At 42.8% G+C, this 19,507-nt stretch overlaps 1 protein-coding gene across 2 annotated transcripts in view; it reads left to right on the plus strand.

Moving 5' to 3' along the window:
- The window catches only part of TBKBP1 (TBK1 binding protein 1), a 96,798-nt gene that overhangs the window by 23,516 nt on the left and 53,775 nt on the right, over nucleotides 1–19,507 (plus strand). For both annotated transcript variants that reach the window (XM_048517864.1, XM_048517865.1), the window contains exons 4-7: nucleotides 1,130–1,234; nucleotides 6,967–7,108; nucleotides 10,832–11,028; nucleotides 17,537–17,598. In XM_048517864.1, coding sequence (XP_048373821.1) covers nucleotides 1,130–1,234; nucleotides 6,967–7,108; nucleotides 10,832–11,028; nucleotides 17,537–17,598 — 506 coding nt within the window. The remainder of the gene's footprint in view (nucleotides 1–1,129; nucleotides 1,235–6,966; nucleotides 7,109–10,831; nucleotides 11,029–17,536; nucleotides 17,599–19,507) is intronic.

Consider the following 19,507-nt stretch of genomic DNA (forward strand, 5'->3'; position numbering starts at 1 on the left):
CCTTCCTTCCTTCCTTCCTTCCTTCCTTCCTTCCTTCCTTCCTTCCTTCCTTCCTCTTCCTTCCCTTCCTCCCTCCTTCCTTCTCTTCCTTCCTTCCTTCCTTCCTTCCCTTCCTCCTTCCTTCCCTTCCTTTAACTTCCTTCTTTCTTTCTTTCTTTTCTTTCTTTCTTTTCTTTTCTTTCTTTCTTTCTTTCTTTCTTTCTTTCTTTCTTTCTTTCTTTCTTTCTTTCTTTCTTTCTTTCTTTCTTTCTTTCTTTCTTTCTTTCTTTCTTTCTTTCTTTCTTTCTTTTATATCCTGCTGTATCCCTATGGGGCTCAGTGGATGAAACAGGGATGAAACTTTAAAGTGAAGATCTTTATATACCAGAAAAAGTTGACTTTGCACTGTATCCAGCAAGGATTTGTGGCACGTTTTATGAGACAACCAAGTTTTTACGTGAGCGTTAGCTAAAATCGTAGAATGAAAACCTGCTAGCTGTTAACGTGCCACAAGGTACTAGCCTATTTTTGCTACATCAGGCTAACAGCGTAGTCCTGAATAGAGCCATTCTAGTCTACACCCACTGATTTCAATTTGCTTAGATTGCAGTAACTTCAGCATTGTATAGTAGCATGGATCAACTCCCCTCCCCACCCTGGGAACAGTATCAAAACAGTATTAGATCTGGGTTTTAATTTTTTTTAATGTGTACCTTTTGGTTCCAAGAATTTACAAAATAATAGCAGTTTTCTTGAAAATGATTTTTTCATTCCTGACTTTCTTAAAATCTAACAATGTGTTTGCTTGATCATAGCAACTCTATGTATTATGTACATTTCCAGAAACCTGGTAACTTGAGGTTGAAAAAAATCACAACTGTTTTGGAATTTTAGGTTGGGAAGAGCATTAAGTTTGTCCAGAGATAGAGAAGAACTTTTTTCTTCCCCATAGTGGACATGGGGGGCATGTGTCATATACTCTCATCATTTTACTTTTGACTAAACAGGTTTGTCAGGTTTTTGTAGCGTGAACAAAACCTGCCAAACCTGTTTGCTCAGATGCAAAAAGAAGATCGAAGAACTGTGTTTTAGATGAGAAGAAAAGGCGGTCTCTCACACTCTGATTTTCCTTTCCTTCCCACCTTTGCAGCTGCAGAAAAGCAAGGAGAGGGACGAGCAGCTGGCAGAAATGATCCAAGCCTATGAGAAGCTTTGTGTGGAGAAAACTGACCTTGAATCAGAGATGGGACAGATGGTGAGTTCCACCCAGGCTTCTTACGCAAGGTGCCCTCCTTTCCACGTATTTTTGTGCACAAATCCATAATGTTAGAGAGGACAGCCACGTTTGCACCTGGCATGGCTGTGGTGTGGGGTTTTTTTTTTTTTTTGCTGAAACTGGTCTGCTTTTTTGGTGAAAAATTGGGGCATCATCACAAATCTCAGTCCTTTCAAAAGTACATGGAATGTTTTTCTTGCTTAATCTTGGTTTGGGTGCCAGAGCTCTGTTTCTCTTACAGAGACGCCTCCTCACATGCAGAATAAAGCCCTTTCAACCCACTTTCACAATTGTTTGCAAGTGGATTTTGCTATTCCGCACAGTAAAATCCAGCTGCAAAGTGCACTGAAAGTGCATAATTCTGCATGTGCAGAAGGGGCCAGAGTGTTGCAGTGTCTGAGCTGCATGTTTTCATTTTTGACATGCAGCCTGGCACAGCTGCTAGGGATGGGGAGCTAGAAAGATAAATTATTTAAAAATGCCCTTGTTGTATGGATTACTGTATATACTCGAGTATAAGATGACCCAAATATAAGGCGAGGCATCTAATTTTACCACAGAAAAATGGGAAAACTTATTGACTCGTGTATAAGTCAAGGGTGGAAAATGCAGCAGCTACTGGTAAATTTCAAAAATAAAAATAGATACTAATAAAATTACATTAATTGAGGCATCAGTAGGTTAAAAGTTTTTGAATATTTATTTCAAAGAAAAACAGTAAACTAGCTCTGTAAGTGGAAAAGAGGGTCAACAAAAACAATATGGTATCAGCAGCCAAGTTAAAACACAAGAGTTAAAATCCTTCAAAACTGGATTCCTCCTCCTCATCTGTATGTCCAAATGTAACCCAATTTAGATTTTAAGAGGGATATTATCAGAAATGGAAAAGGAGTTCAAGTCTTTGACTGTGTGATCCCACCTTGTGACCCTTAACATTCACCAGACTTACAACAAAAGAAACTTTAAATCTGTTTTCTGTTTCATAAACAATAGTGTGCAGTATAACAATGAAATATGGCAAACCAATACAGAAACAATAATCAACATATAATAGTTCTGGCCCGCAATGCAAAACAGACCATCAGGGTCTCAGTCCTTTACAGTGCTCTATATTTGTATACAGACTCCAGGCCTCTTAACTGAACTCTGTGAAGTTGACTGGCTCCAGCTACAGGCAGCACCCATTATAGCATTTTATAATACAAACTAATAGTAAATCAATATAAACACAATATCCCCTTCTCAACAATTAATACAAACATTCTAATACTTGAAATACAGGCCTCTTAACAGTTCTGAGAAAATAGAGCCTTTTCTTCCTTATGTGGAAAATCTGAGCTCTTTAGCTCCCCCTAATGATATACAGCAAATACCATATGTATTTGAGTATAAGACCTGAATATAAGTCAAGGGAGGCTTTTTCAGCATAAAAAATGTGCCAAAAAGGTCGACTTATACACGAGTATATATGGTAATAGTCAGTCAATATAAACACAATATCCCTTTCTCAACAATTAATACAAACATTCTCATACCTGAAATATACAAATACAGTTCATAACAACTGAACTCCTCTTAACAATTCTGAGGAAATGGAGCCTTTTCTTCCTTATATGGAAAACCTGAGCTCTTTAGCTCCCCCTAATGGACCCTGTGTTACACAAACAGAGCTTCAGCTATAGCACATACAGTTGTATATAAATACTGTATATACTTGAGTATAAGACCTGAATATAAGCCGAGGGGGGCTTTTTCAGCATTAAAAATGTGCTGAAAAAGTCAACTTATACACGAATATATATGTAAAGAGCCATTGTGCTCAGCCTCTTGTTTTTCTGTTGATGGCCAGCAACGTACTTTGAGGGAGTTCTCCAGTGATCTCTTAGCAGTTCAAAACATCTGCTTATAGACCACATGTCTGTTTTCTTTGATTAAATATTTATACCCCACTTTTCTCTCTAAAGCAGTGTACAACACTGTTCTCCCTTCTTCCATTATATCCTTACAACAACCATGCTGCAAAGCAGGTGAAACTGAGAATGAGTGATGAGCTAAGGTGACCCAGTTATGTGTATGTAAATCTTGCACTTTTGGCTGTTGTGTCTAGTGACCATCAAAAGAACTAACCCTTTTTGCATTGCAATGTTGTATTTATTTGAAAAAGCACTTTAGTAAAGAATCAATCAATCAATCATTTATTTATAGTCAACGACCAGTACAACAAAACAAATATGCATCAATTTCACAGTGCCATTAGCATAAACTATATGTGTACAAAAAATACACTAAAAGCACAGATCAAGGATAATATGTAATCTAAAGTATATACAAAGGGGATATTCGTATGAACTGAATATTATTGTTATTATTTGATTACAGTCAATGACTAGTACTTAAAATCCCATCTCACCTTAATAGCGAAACAGTAGATAAGATACATTGATTGGAACAGGAATTAAGGATTTAAAATTTACAGACTTTTAAAATACCTATGCAGTCTTACTAAAAGTGCCTATGAGGACTTTCTAAAAACCCTGTCTTACACCCTTGTATGTTTTTATAGGGTCGGTTAGGAGGCCATTCTGGTTATATCTAACTCTTAAATTAGTGTTGTTATGCATAAGTTGAATAAGGGCTAACAATCTCCTGTCTATAGTAGTGGCCTTCAGTTTGCACCAAAGTCTTACTCTACAAACAGAATTGAAAGCCGCTTTCACGTCTATAAAAGCAGCATATAGTGAAGTTACTTTGCTGGATGCGTATTTCTCTATAAGATGTTGAATTACTAGACAATGAATTAGACAATGGTCTAGCGTGGATCGCCCTTCTCGGAAACCCACCTGCTCCGAGACTAGAATTGTTTCTTTATCCAACCATTCAGATAGTTTTCCTAGTAAGTATTTGGCATATAGCTTGCTGATAATGTTGAGTAAGCTTATGGGTCTATAGTTTGAAGGATCTATCTTGTTTCCCTTTTGTAAAAGGGGACAATAATGGCCATTCCCCAATCTTTTGGTAGCTGGCAGGATTCGTTTAGATGGGTAACGAAAGATGCGAGAAAGGGAGCCCACCAGTCAATGTTTGCTTTCAGGAGTTCCAGAGAGGTGCCATCAAATCCCGGTGCTTTCCCACTTTTTAGCTGTTTTACGTATGACTTCACTTCTCCTGGGGAAACGGGAGGCCATTTTGGCAAGTTTCTGGTATCAGGAGAAGGTTGTGTGTGATCTGGCCAGTCATATGAGGACTGGAAAAAGGAGCCCCAGCTGTTTGCCGGGATTCCTGTGGAGAGGGCTGTTATATGATTTTTTCTTTGCCTATAATTATATTCCAGAATAAAGATTGGTTCTTATTTTTAGCGGCCCCTATTAACGTTTTCCAGAGGGTTTTTGTATATTTTTTCTTGCTGAATGTAATTTGCGCCTTATAATCCTTTTTGGTAGCTAGCAAGATGGAATATGCTGCTTCTTTGGTGTTCTCATCAGCCTTTGGGGCTTTTCTAAAGGCACCATTTAGGGTATTTTTTGCAGATTTGCAAGCTTGGTCGAACCAAGGCTTGGAGAGAGCGTTGCTTTTCAGGGGTCCTTCAGTATTCTTGACGAAGATGCGGGATTTCAGATCTTGGATCAGGCTTTCACACATATTTATAGGATCATTTTGTGGATCTACATAGCTCTTTGTAGGGTATTCAGTGTTTCTTGGGTCAAAATCCCCTTTACCTTTGCATCTAGTCTGTCTGACCATTTAGCCCTGATACCGGGTTGTGCTATGGCACTCAGTTCTTCTGAGTAAATATGGTTATCTTATTTTAATTTTACTCCTGTAGATATTTGCAGAAGAAGGGGGAAATAGTCCCCTTCCAAATATGGGAGTACCTAAAATTATTAATCTGGGCTAGCAAAGGTCCATCAACCAGCATATAATTAATAGTATTTGCCTTAGTCCCAGTCATATATGTATATTCCCCAGGATGGTCACTGTGAAGAGATCCATTTAGTATAGAAAGACTTAATTTATAGGCAAGGAGCCTGGTAAAGAATCTAATTGGCTTGGTCAGCTGTACTACTTTGAGCAAGACATGATGGAGTTAGCCTGTTTGTCCCTGGGTGACTGTTAATCGCAGGTACACTGCGTCTGAATAAAGAGGTTCCATTTTTACTCAGTGCGGTTAATAACTGTGAATGTATTGAATACTCAACCAAGCCTGACCTGCAAAAAAGTACAACTTAATTAGGCATAAGACAAATGGAAAGGGTTGGGGAACGTGGAAGAAAAGAGAAAGAATGCTTAGGAAGGACAGAATAAAATATGAACAATGTTTTGTGTTCGTTTAAAGTTTTTATTAGTACTTAAAAAGGTTGATAGTGCACAAGAGGCAAAGAGAAAAAAAGGCAAAATACAGAGAACAGTGAGAATAAGGTTTAGGGGTAGGGGGAGAAATGCTGGTTAAACAGAATAGATTGGATCTAGCAGAAGTGCTTATCTTTGGAGGAAGGAGCCTTTCATGACGCAAATCACTTGGAAGAGTTTCTTGCTAAGGCCCCTTCGGCGCCTGCTACTGGTGTCCAACAGCTTGTGTTTCAGTGGCTTGTATTTTAACTTTGTGGTTTTTAATTGTCAGCTGCCTCAAGCCGGACTTCAAAGAGGCAGCACAGCAATATGCTAAATAGATAAATAGTTGAGTTCTTGAAAAGCCAGTGGTCTATTTAATTGCCAGTTTCAAAGAGTTGGAAGAGGACTAGATAATTATGGCTAAAGTCCTGGGTGCAAAAGATACGGGAAGCAGCAAAAGTATCTAACTGACACAATCTGATCAAGAGAGGGAAAAACAAAGAAGTCAACATTTTTAAAGGGCTGAGAACCATTTTATGATTTTTTTGTGTCCCAAGAACTAACAGTCCACCATTTTCTATAACTTTTTAAAACGCATCGTGTTACTAGTATAAAAGTCAGAGCAATAAAGATACAAAAGTGAAAGGACAGAAAAAAGAAAGAAAGAAAAGAGTGAGAAATAACTGGGATATAACCCACCGATTCAGACCTGGAAGGTCAGAAATTTCAGATGGAGTCAATTAAGGGGGAAGAAGTGTATACTTTAGAAAAATCAATAAATAATACTTAAAAAGAGACTTAAATTAGTCTCCTGGAAAGGAAACAGTGAAATAGAGTAGTTGACGGTTGTTTTGTTCTTTTTACATAGGTCATTATTTGACCAATATAGATTGGTGAATGTTATGTTATGCAGACAAAACTGAATATGTTGGATATACAAGTATTGTAACGAGTTATTATTAATTGTAAAAGGTTTTAAAATTTAATAAAATTTTTCAAAAAAATGCATTGTGTTAAGTAAAGATAGATAGTTGCCTAGAATTGTTGTAATAATAAGGTAGATATTATAATATAGTTACTTTTGTAATTTATTTTAAGTTGAAATAAAAAGTTTTCAAAGAGGGAGAAGCTAGTAACCTTGTTTCAAGAATTTCAAGAATGAAATGGGGGGGGGAATGCAGGTGTCACAAGGAAACAAACAGCTTTTAATTTGTTCATGCTATAAGAGCAAATGATGGTATGATGATTATGTGTGGGGAGGGGAGGAATCCAAGGGGATCTTTGCCTGGGGTGTGTGTGGGGAACCTCTCAGCAACCCTTCATGTGAGTGCTATTTCTCTCTCTCCCTCTCTTTCCATTCATTCCTGTTGTATCGCCTGAAGAGAGCGCTGGTCGAGACACATTTGAATCGGATCCATAGCCTGGAACAGCAGCTGAGGCAGAGAGACAGCAACACGTTCCAGAGCATGAGCTCTCCACTGCAGACCCAGGACGTGCAGTATCTCTCACTCCATGGGGGCCACGGTGATTCTCTTGCTTTCCGGTCTGGAGAAGGGGGGGACGGGGGGGCGGGGGGTCAGTCTTCCTCCAGGCTGTCCTGAGCCCTGATTGTCCCAGGATTATTTACTTATTGATCAGACGGCTTGCACTTCGCATACGGAGACGTTTAGAAAGCATTCGTACAATAAATCATAACACCCATGCCTAAAAACCACTGCACAATATTACTCGGACAGATTCAATAAAATAAAAGGCAGTCACTGAAAACATGACACAGACAACCTTGTCAGACCATGATCTATAAAATAGGACAGAGGAGGACAGGTTTTACAGACTCACGACTAGATTAATTATCCAGTTGATCAGTTTATCCAGGATTATGCAGGATATTTGCGTCACGCGAGATTGTCAGATGCATGCGTGCGGGTATTCTGCATGTTTTGCAGTTGGATGTGGGCTTCGAAGGGCAAAGGTCTGGAACAAAGGAGGAGCGGAAAAGGATTAGGTGGGAAATCTCAGTATCCCGAACTGCCAGTCTCGTACTGTCCAGCCCTCCAGTTAAGATCCTCTTCTCAAGTCCTGCTCTTGGTGCCTCCACCTGTGACAATTAAGTGCTTTGCAAGTAAAAACGGAGCATTTTCAGTGGTGGCACCTTCTCTTGAGATGCCCCCTCCTTCTTGAGTCTCATTTGTTGCTTACCTAACTCTTTCAGGGGCCAAAACAGTTTCTTTTTACCTAGCTTTGACTAAGGTTTTTTTTATTTTTTAAAATCTGTTTCATTGTCTTGTGATCTTATTTTACCCTGAGAACTGTTGTACCGACGTTTTTAGGCTTATCAGCAGCTATTTTATGCCATTTTCATACCCTAGATTTATTTTGAGTATTGATCGTTTATGTTGTTTTTATGCTGTTTTGGTAATGTTTGTACTTGGGAACCACCTTGTGCAGATCTCTGGAGGCAACCTATAATTTCCCCAAACTAACTGACTACCTAAATATAGTTCATATGAATTTTCTAGAAGGCTTTAGGCTAGCTCTAAAGGTGCAATGGGTAATAATTAATTTAATTGTAATAGATTAAGTATAATCTTTTAAAATATTTTTATGCTGTTTTGGTAAATGTTTCTACTTGGTAACTATCTCGAGCTGATCTCTGGAGCAGCATATTACTAACTAACTAACTAACTAACTAACTAACTAACTAACTAACTAACTAACTAACTAACTAACTACAAGTAAGAATGACTTTACTAGAAGGTTTTAGGCTAGCGCTCAGTGGCAAAATGGATAATAATTAATTATAATTCTGCCTTGTCTTACAGTCATGTTGAAAAGATTTCTGAGATGATCCTTTGAATGCTTGATGTGTGCTTTGGAAATGCTAAGCATTGTTGTTAGCAATAACCCAGAAGCCTGTCATTTTGTTTCACTGAAACAAATCACACATCCCAATTCAGTTAGCCGTGATATTTTAAAAAATCTATTTACACCCCTCCTTTCCCCCCACCAGGGACCCAAATCAGCTTCCAATGTTCTCCTTCATTTTATCCTTATATCAAGAACCCTGTGAGGTAGGTTAGGCCAAGAGTGAGGTAGTAACTAGCCCAAGGTTACGGGCAGCCCCATCCAAGAGGCAGTCTTCTGCCACTCACCTCACCAGTATGAGCCAAGAGGCTTCCTGGTGGCATGGGGAGGCTTGCAATGCGAATAACCCTGGCTGGATGAGGGGTAGACTACATCAGTAGCTGTGTTGGGAAAACAAGCGTGTGAGCAGATGCGCTCAAAGGCAAGAAGCTGCTTTGTCAACTGCTGTGTGTGAAAAACGGCAAATTTTATTTGAGGCGCTGCTTTTTTCGGCCAGTAGATGGCAATGTGGCGCCTTGTGGTCCTCTTCAATGACCCAGAATCCCCAGGAGAGATTTCTACCCTTAAAAAATTAAAAAGGAGCTTGCTTTGCAGGCAAATTATTAAGGTTCTGTTCTCTAGATTCTTATCCTGGCAAAACTATTTTTCTGACTGTGCAGAGACTTACGCCGGCAGACTCCCTAATGTGCCATGCCGGCAGGCTACCATTTTGTGGGACATTTGAAGTGCACCAGAATCTCAGATGTCAGGAGCGCTGTGCAGTTTGTCAGAGGACAGGGGCCAGAGCCCTATGGTAGCATACTCTGGGGCATACTCTGAACGCCCTGCCCTCTGATTCCACATCTGTGAGCTTGCTTAGTAACTCTATTCCCCAGAGGCATATCTAGGGAAAATGTAGCCTGGTGCAAAAGCTGAGTTTTCCACCCCCGCCGCTGTGGGCGGCCGCCCTCCCGCACCATGACCAAACAACATTTTTTTGCACCAGGTCTTGAAGTCATTGTATGGAACTGGGGGGAAGGAGGAAGAGTGGGGGGGACCATGACTAAATGGCCGCAGCTCAGGGACATTTGACCCTCTACGTCCCTCTGGGTGGTACGCCCCCACTATCTCTCATAAGGACCATGGAGGCAGCATTGCTAAACCCACCCTGAGACATACTACCAGTTACATCTGCATGCCACTCTCTGTATATGCATTCATGATACACACCTGTACACTATAGTTAAGGTGACCTGATGTCCCTCTTTTGGCGGGACAGTCCCGCCTTAAACCAATTTGTCCCGCATCCCATGCGTTTTTTGAACCGTTCCGATTTTTGGAAGGCTGCCGCACTGCCTTCTGGGGGGGCTCCCCTTTTCCTGCCCTGTCACAGGGCAGGAAACAGGGGAGCACCCCAGAAGGCAGTGCGGCAGCCTCCTGGACACATGGCCGCAAGAGCACACTGCCTTCTGGGGCGCTCCCGTTTCCCACCCTGTCACAGGGCGAGAAACCAGGGAGCGCCCCAAAAGGCAGTGCGCGCATGCGACTGCGTGCACGCATGCGGCTGCCTGCCCGGCTTTCGCTTTACAAAGGTGACAATCTGGTCACCTTAACCATAGTATTCTCATATTATTCCTTAGCGCACCTTTATGTTCTGTCACAGTCGGTGTCCATGCTTACAGCTAAAAATGGCTGTGTCACATTCCCCTTAGTTATGTATCCCTTAATTCTAGCAGTAGCCTAGAGGGTTAAAATGAAGTTGGGCCTCTAGCATTCTAACCAGGTGGTAATTGGGTTGCCAACAGGCCTGAACAAAAATTCCCTGTGTAGAAATGTGTTGAAATAGATGGTGGTAGCTTTTCATGGCAAACATCTGATAAACAGCATCTATTAGAGAAACTGAACTCTTTTCTCTAGGCCTCTTGACAACCTTAATGGGGTAACTCTTTTTGTATCTCTGACTAAGTTACTATTATCAATAGTACTTTGCCATTTGCTGCCATTTTCATGCAATATGTGTCCAGAACGTAGTACTAGGAAGCATTTTACCACAGGACACAGATGATTTTGGGAGCCAGATTAGGTTACCAGCTCTGGCTTAGGAAATGCCTGGAGATTTGGGGGAAGGAGAGGGTGGGGTTTGGGGAGGGGAGGGACCTCAGAAGGGTCCAATGCCATGGGTCTCTCTCTCCAGAGCAGCCCTGTCTTCCGGGTGATTGATCTCTTGAGATCAACGACAATCCTGGGAGGGCTACAGACTCACCTGGAGGTTGGCAGCCGTACAGCTAAACTACGTCATGATTGCAGGAATTGTGGGGGGCAACAGCATGGCTGCTGAGTGGCTTCCGGAACAGCCACTTAATTTTCCATGTTGTCTTACATCCTCCCTCTGTCCTCGTCTAGTCTTGGATCGCTCCGTGAACTGGCAGAATTCCAGAGGCCTAGACCAGGCAGAGGGCTTGGAAAGGCACAGGTTGGAAGCGGAACTGGAGGATACACGGCAGGAAGTGCAGAATTCGCAGCACCGAGAAGAGCAGCTGAAGGCAGAATGTGAGAGGCTGCAGGCGGAAGTCAACCAGCTGCATGAGACACGGGCTCAGGTATGTTCTGAAGCTGGCTCTTGGTGTGGTGGGTCAATACTTGTGTGTCAATACTTGTAAACCACTTTGGTTGGTAATTGGTCAGGGTATAAATGTAATAAAATAAAATAAATAAAATCTGTGGTGGCGAACCTTTGGCACTCCAGATGTTATGGACTACAATTCCCATCAGCCCCTGCCAGCATGGCCAATTGGCCATGCTGGCAGGGGCTGATGGGAATTGTAGTCCATAACATCTGGAGTGCCAAAGGTTCACCACCATGAAGTTAGGGGCTATGGGGAAATTTATTTAGAAAAGAGAAGAGAGTTTTGGATTTATACCCCTACCTTCCTCTCCTGTAAGGTGGCTTACAAGCTCCTTTCCCTTCCTCTCCTCACAACAGACACCTTGTAAGGTAGGTGGGGCTGAGAGAGTTCAGAGAGAACTGTGACTGGCCCAAGGTCACCCAGCAGGAATGTAGGAGTGTGGAAACACATCTGGCTCACCATAAGAACATAAGAACAAGCCAGCTGGATCAGACCAAAGTCCATCTAGTCCAGCTCTCTGCTACTCGCAGTGGCCCACCAGGTGCCTTTGGGAGCTCACATGTAGGATGTGAAAGCAATGGACTTCTGCGGCTGTTGCTCCCGATCACCTGGTCTGTTAAGGCATTTGCAATCTCAGATCAAGGAGGATCAAGATTGGTAGCCATAAATCGACTTCTCCTCCATAAATCTGTCCAAGCCCCTTTTAAAGCTATCCAGGTTAGTAGCCATCACCACCTCCAGTGGCAGCATATTCCAAACACCAATCACACGTTGTGTGAAGAAGTGTTTCCTTTTATTAGTTCTAATTCTTCCCCCCAGCATTTTCAATGGATGCCCCCTGGTTCTAGTATTGTGAACTTTTTGTATTTTGAACCATATAAGCCTCTGTCACTCAGGTGGAGTGGGGAATCAAACCCGCTTCTCCAGATTAGAATCCACCTGCTCTTAACCACTGTACTACGCTGGCTCCCTTGATCACTTATCTCCTGCCTTCGCTTCCTTGTGTTTTCTGCAAGTGCTTTGCTCTGAGAAAAACCATTTCTTTGTAAAGAACTTGGGATGGGGGAGATTTACACAAATGGAATGTAGTTTGTATATGAAGCCACGCCAAAAACAGTCAACAGCAAGGAATACATAATAAAAGTTCAAACTATTAAGGTCAAGCTATTAAGAGAGGGACACGTTATTAAGAGGAGGACATCCTCAAGGCCTGTTTTTTGCTTCATCGTTGGTTTTTGGTTTTTAATGCGTTTACACACATTTGTTGACTTGTTGCATTTTTTATTGTAAACGTTTTTAATGCTGAAATGTGTTAATGTTTGATGCTCACTGAGGAAAAGCAGCATAGAAAGTTTTTTTTTTTTTATAAATAAGATAATTTTGGATCTGGGTTTTCCTCAGGAGGCAATGCTAGTCATGCCCAAAGCTGCAAGAAGTGTAGAGTCTTCAAGCACTTATAAACTAAGTTGGTTTGCATGGAGTGGGGCATTTTGGATACCTCAGAGAAACTTGGGAATTGGAGTTTTGGGAGATGTCGTTACTTCTCTGTTAGAAATGGTGGCACAGGCACTCTGATAGAACCACAGATTCCAGGAGGCATTTGGGATCATCATGACACATAGAGTTGATTGTGTATTGTAATGCAGACATGATTGTGGATTACACTGTGAGGTTGCTTGTGTGGGAATATTACCTTCATGTGTCTCAGTTGTGTTTGGAGCTGACTTGTAATAAAGATCGGCTTGTTAGTCCTTCTGTCACGCATAGCTTAGTGTTTTATATATATTATTGGTATGTAATATTAGAGATATGGTGTGGAAGAGCAAATGTAGAGGGGGAAAAACCCACCTGATTAGATTTTAACAAGAGAATGGGGCTTTTGTTAAGAGAAAATGAAAAGTTGACATTTAACATATCTACCTGTCACATTTTCATTCCACACTTCCTCCAAAGAGGTCAGGCTTTCCTGTCCTCATTTTACATGGCCTTCTCTCCCCTTGTTTACCCTTACAACAACCCTGTGAGGTAGGTTAGGCCTTATTGTGTAACACCAGTAAAGGCTGTGAGGGAATTGACTGACTGACTCTTCCGCTGGCCACGCCCCATACCCACCTCTGCTATACCAGAAGTAGCACCCTGGGACAAAGGCGTGGCATCTCATGCTGGGGAGGGCTGGGGTGACTGCATGCCACCGCAAATCCACGAGCACGGCTGTGCGCCACTCCCACAAACAGATTTGTCCCTTCCTTTGGATGGGGCCAACCGTCTGACTATGGCCCCTTCCGCACACGCAAAATAATGCATTTTCAAACCACTTTCACAACTGTTTGCAAGTGGATTTTGCCATTCCGCACAGCTTCAAAGAGCACTGAAAGCAGTTTGAAAGTGCATTATTCTGCATGTGCGGAATGAGCCTATATCACACACACTTTCCCAGATACTGGAAATACAGATGTGAGCATTAACAAGGAAGTACGAGTGCTGAACCAAAAGTTGCTACAGTTAATTTGAATAAGATGAATGCTGTTTTTGAGGGTGTATTTTTTTAGTCTCGTTCTCCTGAGTATCTGAGTTGCTCAGTGCTTTTTAAGAATGGCTGAGCTGTAAAATTATTGGTTATTTATTTATTTAAAACAATGTTACCACACCCTTTGGCAGATGCGAGATTCCACAGGCAGCAAGGCTAGACCATAGGCCTCAGCTGAACGCTTGGGATTCACTTTCTTCATTTTCCTCTGTGTCATTTTGCCTCATATTACATTGTGATTTCAGGAAGTAAAAATGATGTACAAGGGATCGTATAAAAGGCATGCTGTTGAAAAAAGTATAGAAAATCAGTTCTGTAATATTTGCTTGCTTTAGATATTTATACAGTTATTCTCCTCCAATGGGGACTCCAAGCATCTGAAAGCATCATTCTCTGATCCTCCATTTTTATTCTCACAACAGTAACCCTGGGAGGTAGGCTAGGCTAAATTAGAAGAAGAAGAAGAGTTTGGATTTATACCCCGCCCCTCTCCTGTAAGGAGACTCAAGAGGGTTTACAATCTCCTTTCCCTCCCCCCCCCACAACAAATACCCTATGAGGTGGGTGGGGCTGAGAGAACTCCAAAGAGCTGTGACTAGCCCAAGGTCACACAGCTGGCGTGTGTTGGAGTGCACAGGCTAATCTAGTTCCCCAGATAAGCCTCCACAGCTCAAGTGGCAGAGCGGGGAATCAAACCCAGTTCTCCAGATTAGAGTGCACCTGCTCTTAACCACTTCGCCACTGCCCAAGGTTACCCAGAAAGCTTTTACGGCAAAGGATTCAGACTTGTAGTTCCAATTTTAGGTTAGTGGTGGTGAATCTTTACTCCAGATGGACAATACTCCCATCAGCCCCTGCCAGCATGGCCAATTGACCATGCTGGCAGGGGCTGATGGGAATTGTAGTCCATAACATCTGGAGTGCCAAAGGTTCGCCACCACGGTCCTAGGCTGAAACTCTAATTACAGTAGAGGGAAGGGAGTGTGGCTGAAAGATAAATAGAACAGGAGAAGTAGGAGTTGGTTTTTATACATCACTTTTATCAACTTCTAAGGAGTCTCACAGCGGCTTACAATCACCTTCACTTCCCACAACAGACACCTTGTGAGGTAGGTGGGGCAGAGAGAGTTCTGAGAGAACTGTGACTGGCACAAGGCTACCCAGCAGGCTTCATGTGGTGGAGGGAGGAACAATACCTGGTTCTCCAGATTAGAGTCTGCTTCTCTTAACCACTACAACACTTTAAAACACACACGGCATTGTTCTGAGGAATATATATACAGGAGCCTTCAACTACCTGTTCACCATGGACAAAATTAGCTTGGAAATTAGAATGATTTTTAGCTGACACTTAAAAGTGTTAGGTTATGGAGCAATCTCGCCCCAGGTTTCTGATTTCCATGAGGCTCTTTGTGAGGAAGACTAACTGCCCCCCCTCCCCCCTCCCAACATCTTCAGGAACAGCAGTGGCATAGTGGTTAAGAGCAGGTGTACTCTAATCTGGAGGAACCAGGTTTGATCCCCCGCTCTGCCACCTGAGCTGTGGAGGCTTATATGGGGAATTCAGATTAGACTGTAAGCCCCTTTGAGTCTCTTTACAGGAGAGAAAGGGGGGATATAAATCCAACTCTTCTTCTTCTTCTTCTTCTTCTTCTTCTTCTTCTTCTTCTTCTTCTTCTTCTTCTTCTTCTTCTTCTTCTTCTTCTTCTTCTTCTTCTACTTCTCCTCCTCCATCTCCTTCTACTTCTCCTCCTTCTTCTCCTCCTTCCTCTTCTTCTTCTTCTTCTTCTTCTTCTTCTTCTTCTTCTTCTTCTTCTTCTTCTTCTTCTTCTTCTTCTTCTTCTTCTTCTTCTTCTTCCTCTTCTTCCTCTTCTTCTTCTTCAGCAAATTAATGTAAAGGCACGAAAGATTGTAATGATTTCCTGGGAGCAACAGAACTGACTGGCATTGAGAATGTTTTGAGCAGTCGATTTAAAAAATCGTTTTTAAAAATTCATGTATTTCAAATCAGGTTCACGTAGTTGAAATTGCCATTATGGAATGTGTTTTGATGTTAGCAGATGAAGAACTTCACCTATCTGCATGACGAATATTATGTTTGACCTGCCCTGTCCCTGAATACATGGCTGAAGCAACCCAGCAGTGATTTTAGTTCACACCACTGCTAAAAATAGGCTACAGTAATAAAGGAACAAGCTGTCAGATCCCTGAGTCGATAACCACAGAAGAGCCAGGTGACCTCTTGCGTCTGTCACAGGATCACAGGCGCTTGTGTGGCTGAGGGGCGTTATGATCGCATCGTCTGGGAGACCCAAGTTCACTTACCCCGCTCTCTCCTCTGGTAAACTGGATTGATATACTCTTCTTTTTTTTCCAAATCCTGCAAAACTCTGTTTAACCAGAGTCGGTACTGGGACAAAAGAACATTTTTTGTTTGCCTCATGCAAAGCGTTCAGTCCAGTTACATCATTTAATGGGATATTGGCTGGTATTGACTTAAGCCCTGATAAAATGTCCATGATCAGATTTGACAGATGTGTGCCAATCTGGCGGTTGACTGAGCTCTGGATTTGAAGCAAGGACCTGGATGTGTTTGCCTGAGAGCCAGTGTGGTGTAGTGGTTAAGAGAAGGTGGATTCTAATCCAGGTTTGATTCCCCACTCCTCCACTTGAGTGACAGAGGCTTATCTGGTGAACCAGATGTGTTTCCCCACTCCTACGTTCCTGCTAGCTGACCTTGGACTCATCACAGTTCCCTCAGGACTCTCTCAGCCCCACCTACCTCATAAGGTGTCTGTTGTGGGGAGAGGAAGGGAAAGGAGCTTGTAAGCCACCTTGAGTCTCCTCCTCCTCCTCCTCCTCCTCCTCCTCCTCCTCATTCTCCTCATTCTCCTTCTTGTTCTCCTTCTTCTTCTTCGACACTCTGTGGGTTCAGATTCCCTGTGTGCCATCTCTGGTCCTTGGGCTGCTATTTATTGGCTTCTCTGCCACTGAAGGTAGCCTGCCTGGGATCAGTCATCATCTGTGCTTTTTCAGCTGAAATGGTGATTCGGGCTGTGCCTTTAAAAAACTTTCCGGAGGTGCTATGAACCTGTCTTATTTGGCAGGACTTTCAATAAGGTACAAGCTCCAGGCATATTCCAGTTTTATATCATTGGCTTTAAACTGTGATACTTTTTATTATGATTTCTCAGCTACCTTGAGCCACAAGGATAGCAGGATATACATATTCTAATAAACACATTAATACCTTCATTGATGCGCAGCCATTTGTTCTGCCAGCATTATTTCTACAATGCGTCACCTCTCAGTTTATGGGTCCTTATAATCTGTGCTGCGCAGCTTGATCAATAAAGGGCTGGTGGTGGATTCCTGAGGTTCCTGAGTTTGTACTGGATACCTTTGTTTCCTGGTGATCATCAAGAAAAGAAGTCCACATCTGAGTTCATAGTAGGACAACGAGCATTTAGGAGAGAAGAAGAAGAGTTTATATCCCACCTTTCTCTCCTATAAGGAGACACAAGGTGGCTTACAAGCTCCTTTCCCTTCCTCTCCCCACAACAGGCACCTTGTGAGGTAGGTGGGGCTGAGAGAGTTCCAAAGAACTGTGACTAGCCCAAGGTCACCCAGCAGGAATGTAGTAGTGCAGAAACTCATCTGGGTCACCAGATAAGCCTCTGCCACTCTGATGGAGGAGTGGGGAATCAAACCTGGTTCTCCAGATTAAAATCCACCTTCTCTTAACCACTACACCCCAGCTCACTAATGATGTGTCCTCAAAAGCCATTTAAATTTGCATACCACCCCAGTTTGCATCAGACATCCCCGTTTTAGAACTTGTCCTCCTTTTCACAGGACTTGGGGTCCCCCGCCTGTAGATCCGAGGGGATCGTGTTCACTCTTTTCTGTACACTTTCCAGCCAATCTAACCAGGTTTATCTTAATGTATCATAGGATCTTGCAACGAGTCAGTCGGAGAGAGACATGGCATGGGTAAAGAAAGTCGGAGATGACCAGTAAGTGCTTTTTATGTCAAAGTTTGGGGGTGAATTCCTCTTGTGTGTGAATGTGCAAACAGGTGCTCACACAACTCTTGAGTTTTTGGGATGTGTGATGGGGAGACCTTGTGGCTGTGACTTGTGTGTCAAGAGTGATGATTATTGGTCATGAGTATGTGGTGGAAGGGTACCTGAACAAACTGAGTTGTGTATATTAGGGTGTAAGAATTACTGGGGAGGGTACCATAAAGTGGAAGAAGTAGCGTTAGCCAGAAAGTTTACGCATGAGGGGTCGTGCAACTTCTTGTTTAGGAGTATCTGGGAAGAGTGGGGCAAGGCAAGAAGACATCTCTTTGAGTGGAGCATTTGTGTGTAATGATACCTTGGAAGGGTAGGTAGTCCAATCATGGAGCATCATGTAACTTTTGCATAACGTAAGGATATTTTGAAAGAAAAAAGGGTGCGCACCAGATAAATTGCGGAATGGGAGTGACCTGTGGTAGGTTTAGGCCTTTATGGTGTGTTCAGATGTGACAGTCTGTCAGATGTGACAGAGTAAGGATAGAGTTCTGATGTGGAATGGGTGGTTGGGGCACAGGATTGTGCAACTTTTCTGGAGCTGGTTTGAGGGTCTGGTTAGTACCTTTATGGGAGACATGAAGGGAATCCTGAATTTACCTCACAGAAGGAAGTCAGGGATGTCACTTACCTGTCAATTGGCCACTTTCTCCTAGAAGTCCTCTCACATTGAGGAGGGTCATGTAGCTGGGAGCCCATTCCAGGACTTTTTAATCATGGTGCCAGTTTTCTGGAATGGGCTCTGGTCAAGGTACATAATGGGGCTTTCCCCACTGACAGAGTTGAACTGGTTTCTACCTAGGTTCGCCTCAGTGAATCCCCACTGCCACTGAGCTCAACATTGTTTTGTCTCCCCCCCCCCCCCCCCCCGAACTGTGACATCCTTGTCGCAGTATGAACTACACTTTTTTGCCAGAACAAGGTCGATACCGCTTCGAAGTGGGGAAGCATTGAAACGACACCTCATCTGTTCAACTAATCACGAGCCGCTTTTGTGGCATGTGCAGAACGGGAGAGTGGCATGTGCAGAACTGTAAACTATAAACTGTAAAAACTGAAAAAAAAAGAACGTTCCTGTTTCCCACCGTAACACAAGCGCCAGTCACGAACGAGGAGCGAAACAGACACCAAGATAATCCCACCCACTTAGCTCGGTTCCAGGGGACCAGCTCAGTTGCTGTGGGGACAGCCTGGAATCACCCTCCACTGGAGTGAACCGAGTTGACCTTAGGTCCCTTCTGTAGTGGGGAAAGCCTCAATGTTTCCCCTTTCCTTGTCTTCTACAAGTCGTGTAAGCCTGATTTTCTTAAAAATAGCCTTCAGCTAGCATCTTTGCACTTTTGGTCTGATTTGCCCTCTGGAAGGAGAATCATCCTTTGGTTAAGGATGGTTGATGGCCCTGCTTCTTAAAACACTAGACACTGTTTCGTGAATAATGTTTTCTTGTAGACTACCTGGAGCCTGTGTCCAGTTTCACAAGGAAAGGCGGACTAAGATCAGCACATAATTGGTTATTGTGCTGTCGTTGCTCAAGAGCAGTCATGAGCAACTGGATTTTCCTCGGTTGACCAGGAGGCAAATGATTTCTGTAGTGCCGCAAAAGCACAACATCTGAGATTTAATGATAAAATATAAAAAGGACCCATCTTGCCTGAGAAAAAACTTCTTTCAGAGCATTGATCCACATTTTTGGCAGGGGGCTGTCTGATCCGCACTTTATATTTTTCTTGGGGATGCCCCCATGTTCCCTGCAGAAGCACATTGGTTGATTGATGGTTTGTGCAATTTATACACTGCCCCCACCCCCCCACCCAAGCAGCAGTGGCATAGGAGGTTAAGAGCTCGTGTA

Source organism: Sphaerodactylus townsendi, linkage group LG15 (genome assembly GCF_021028975.2).
Source record: "Sphaerodactylus townsendi isolate TG3544 linkage group LG15, MPM_Stown_v2.3, whole genome shotgun sequence".
Taxonomy (NCBI): Eukaryota; Metazoa; Chordata; class Lepidosauria; order Squamata; family Sphaerodactylidae; genus Sphaerodactylus; species Sphaerodactylus townsendi.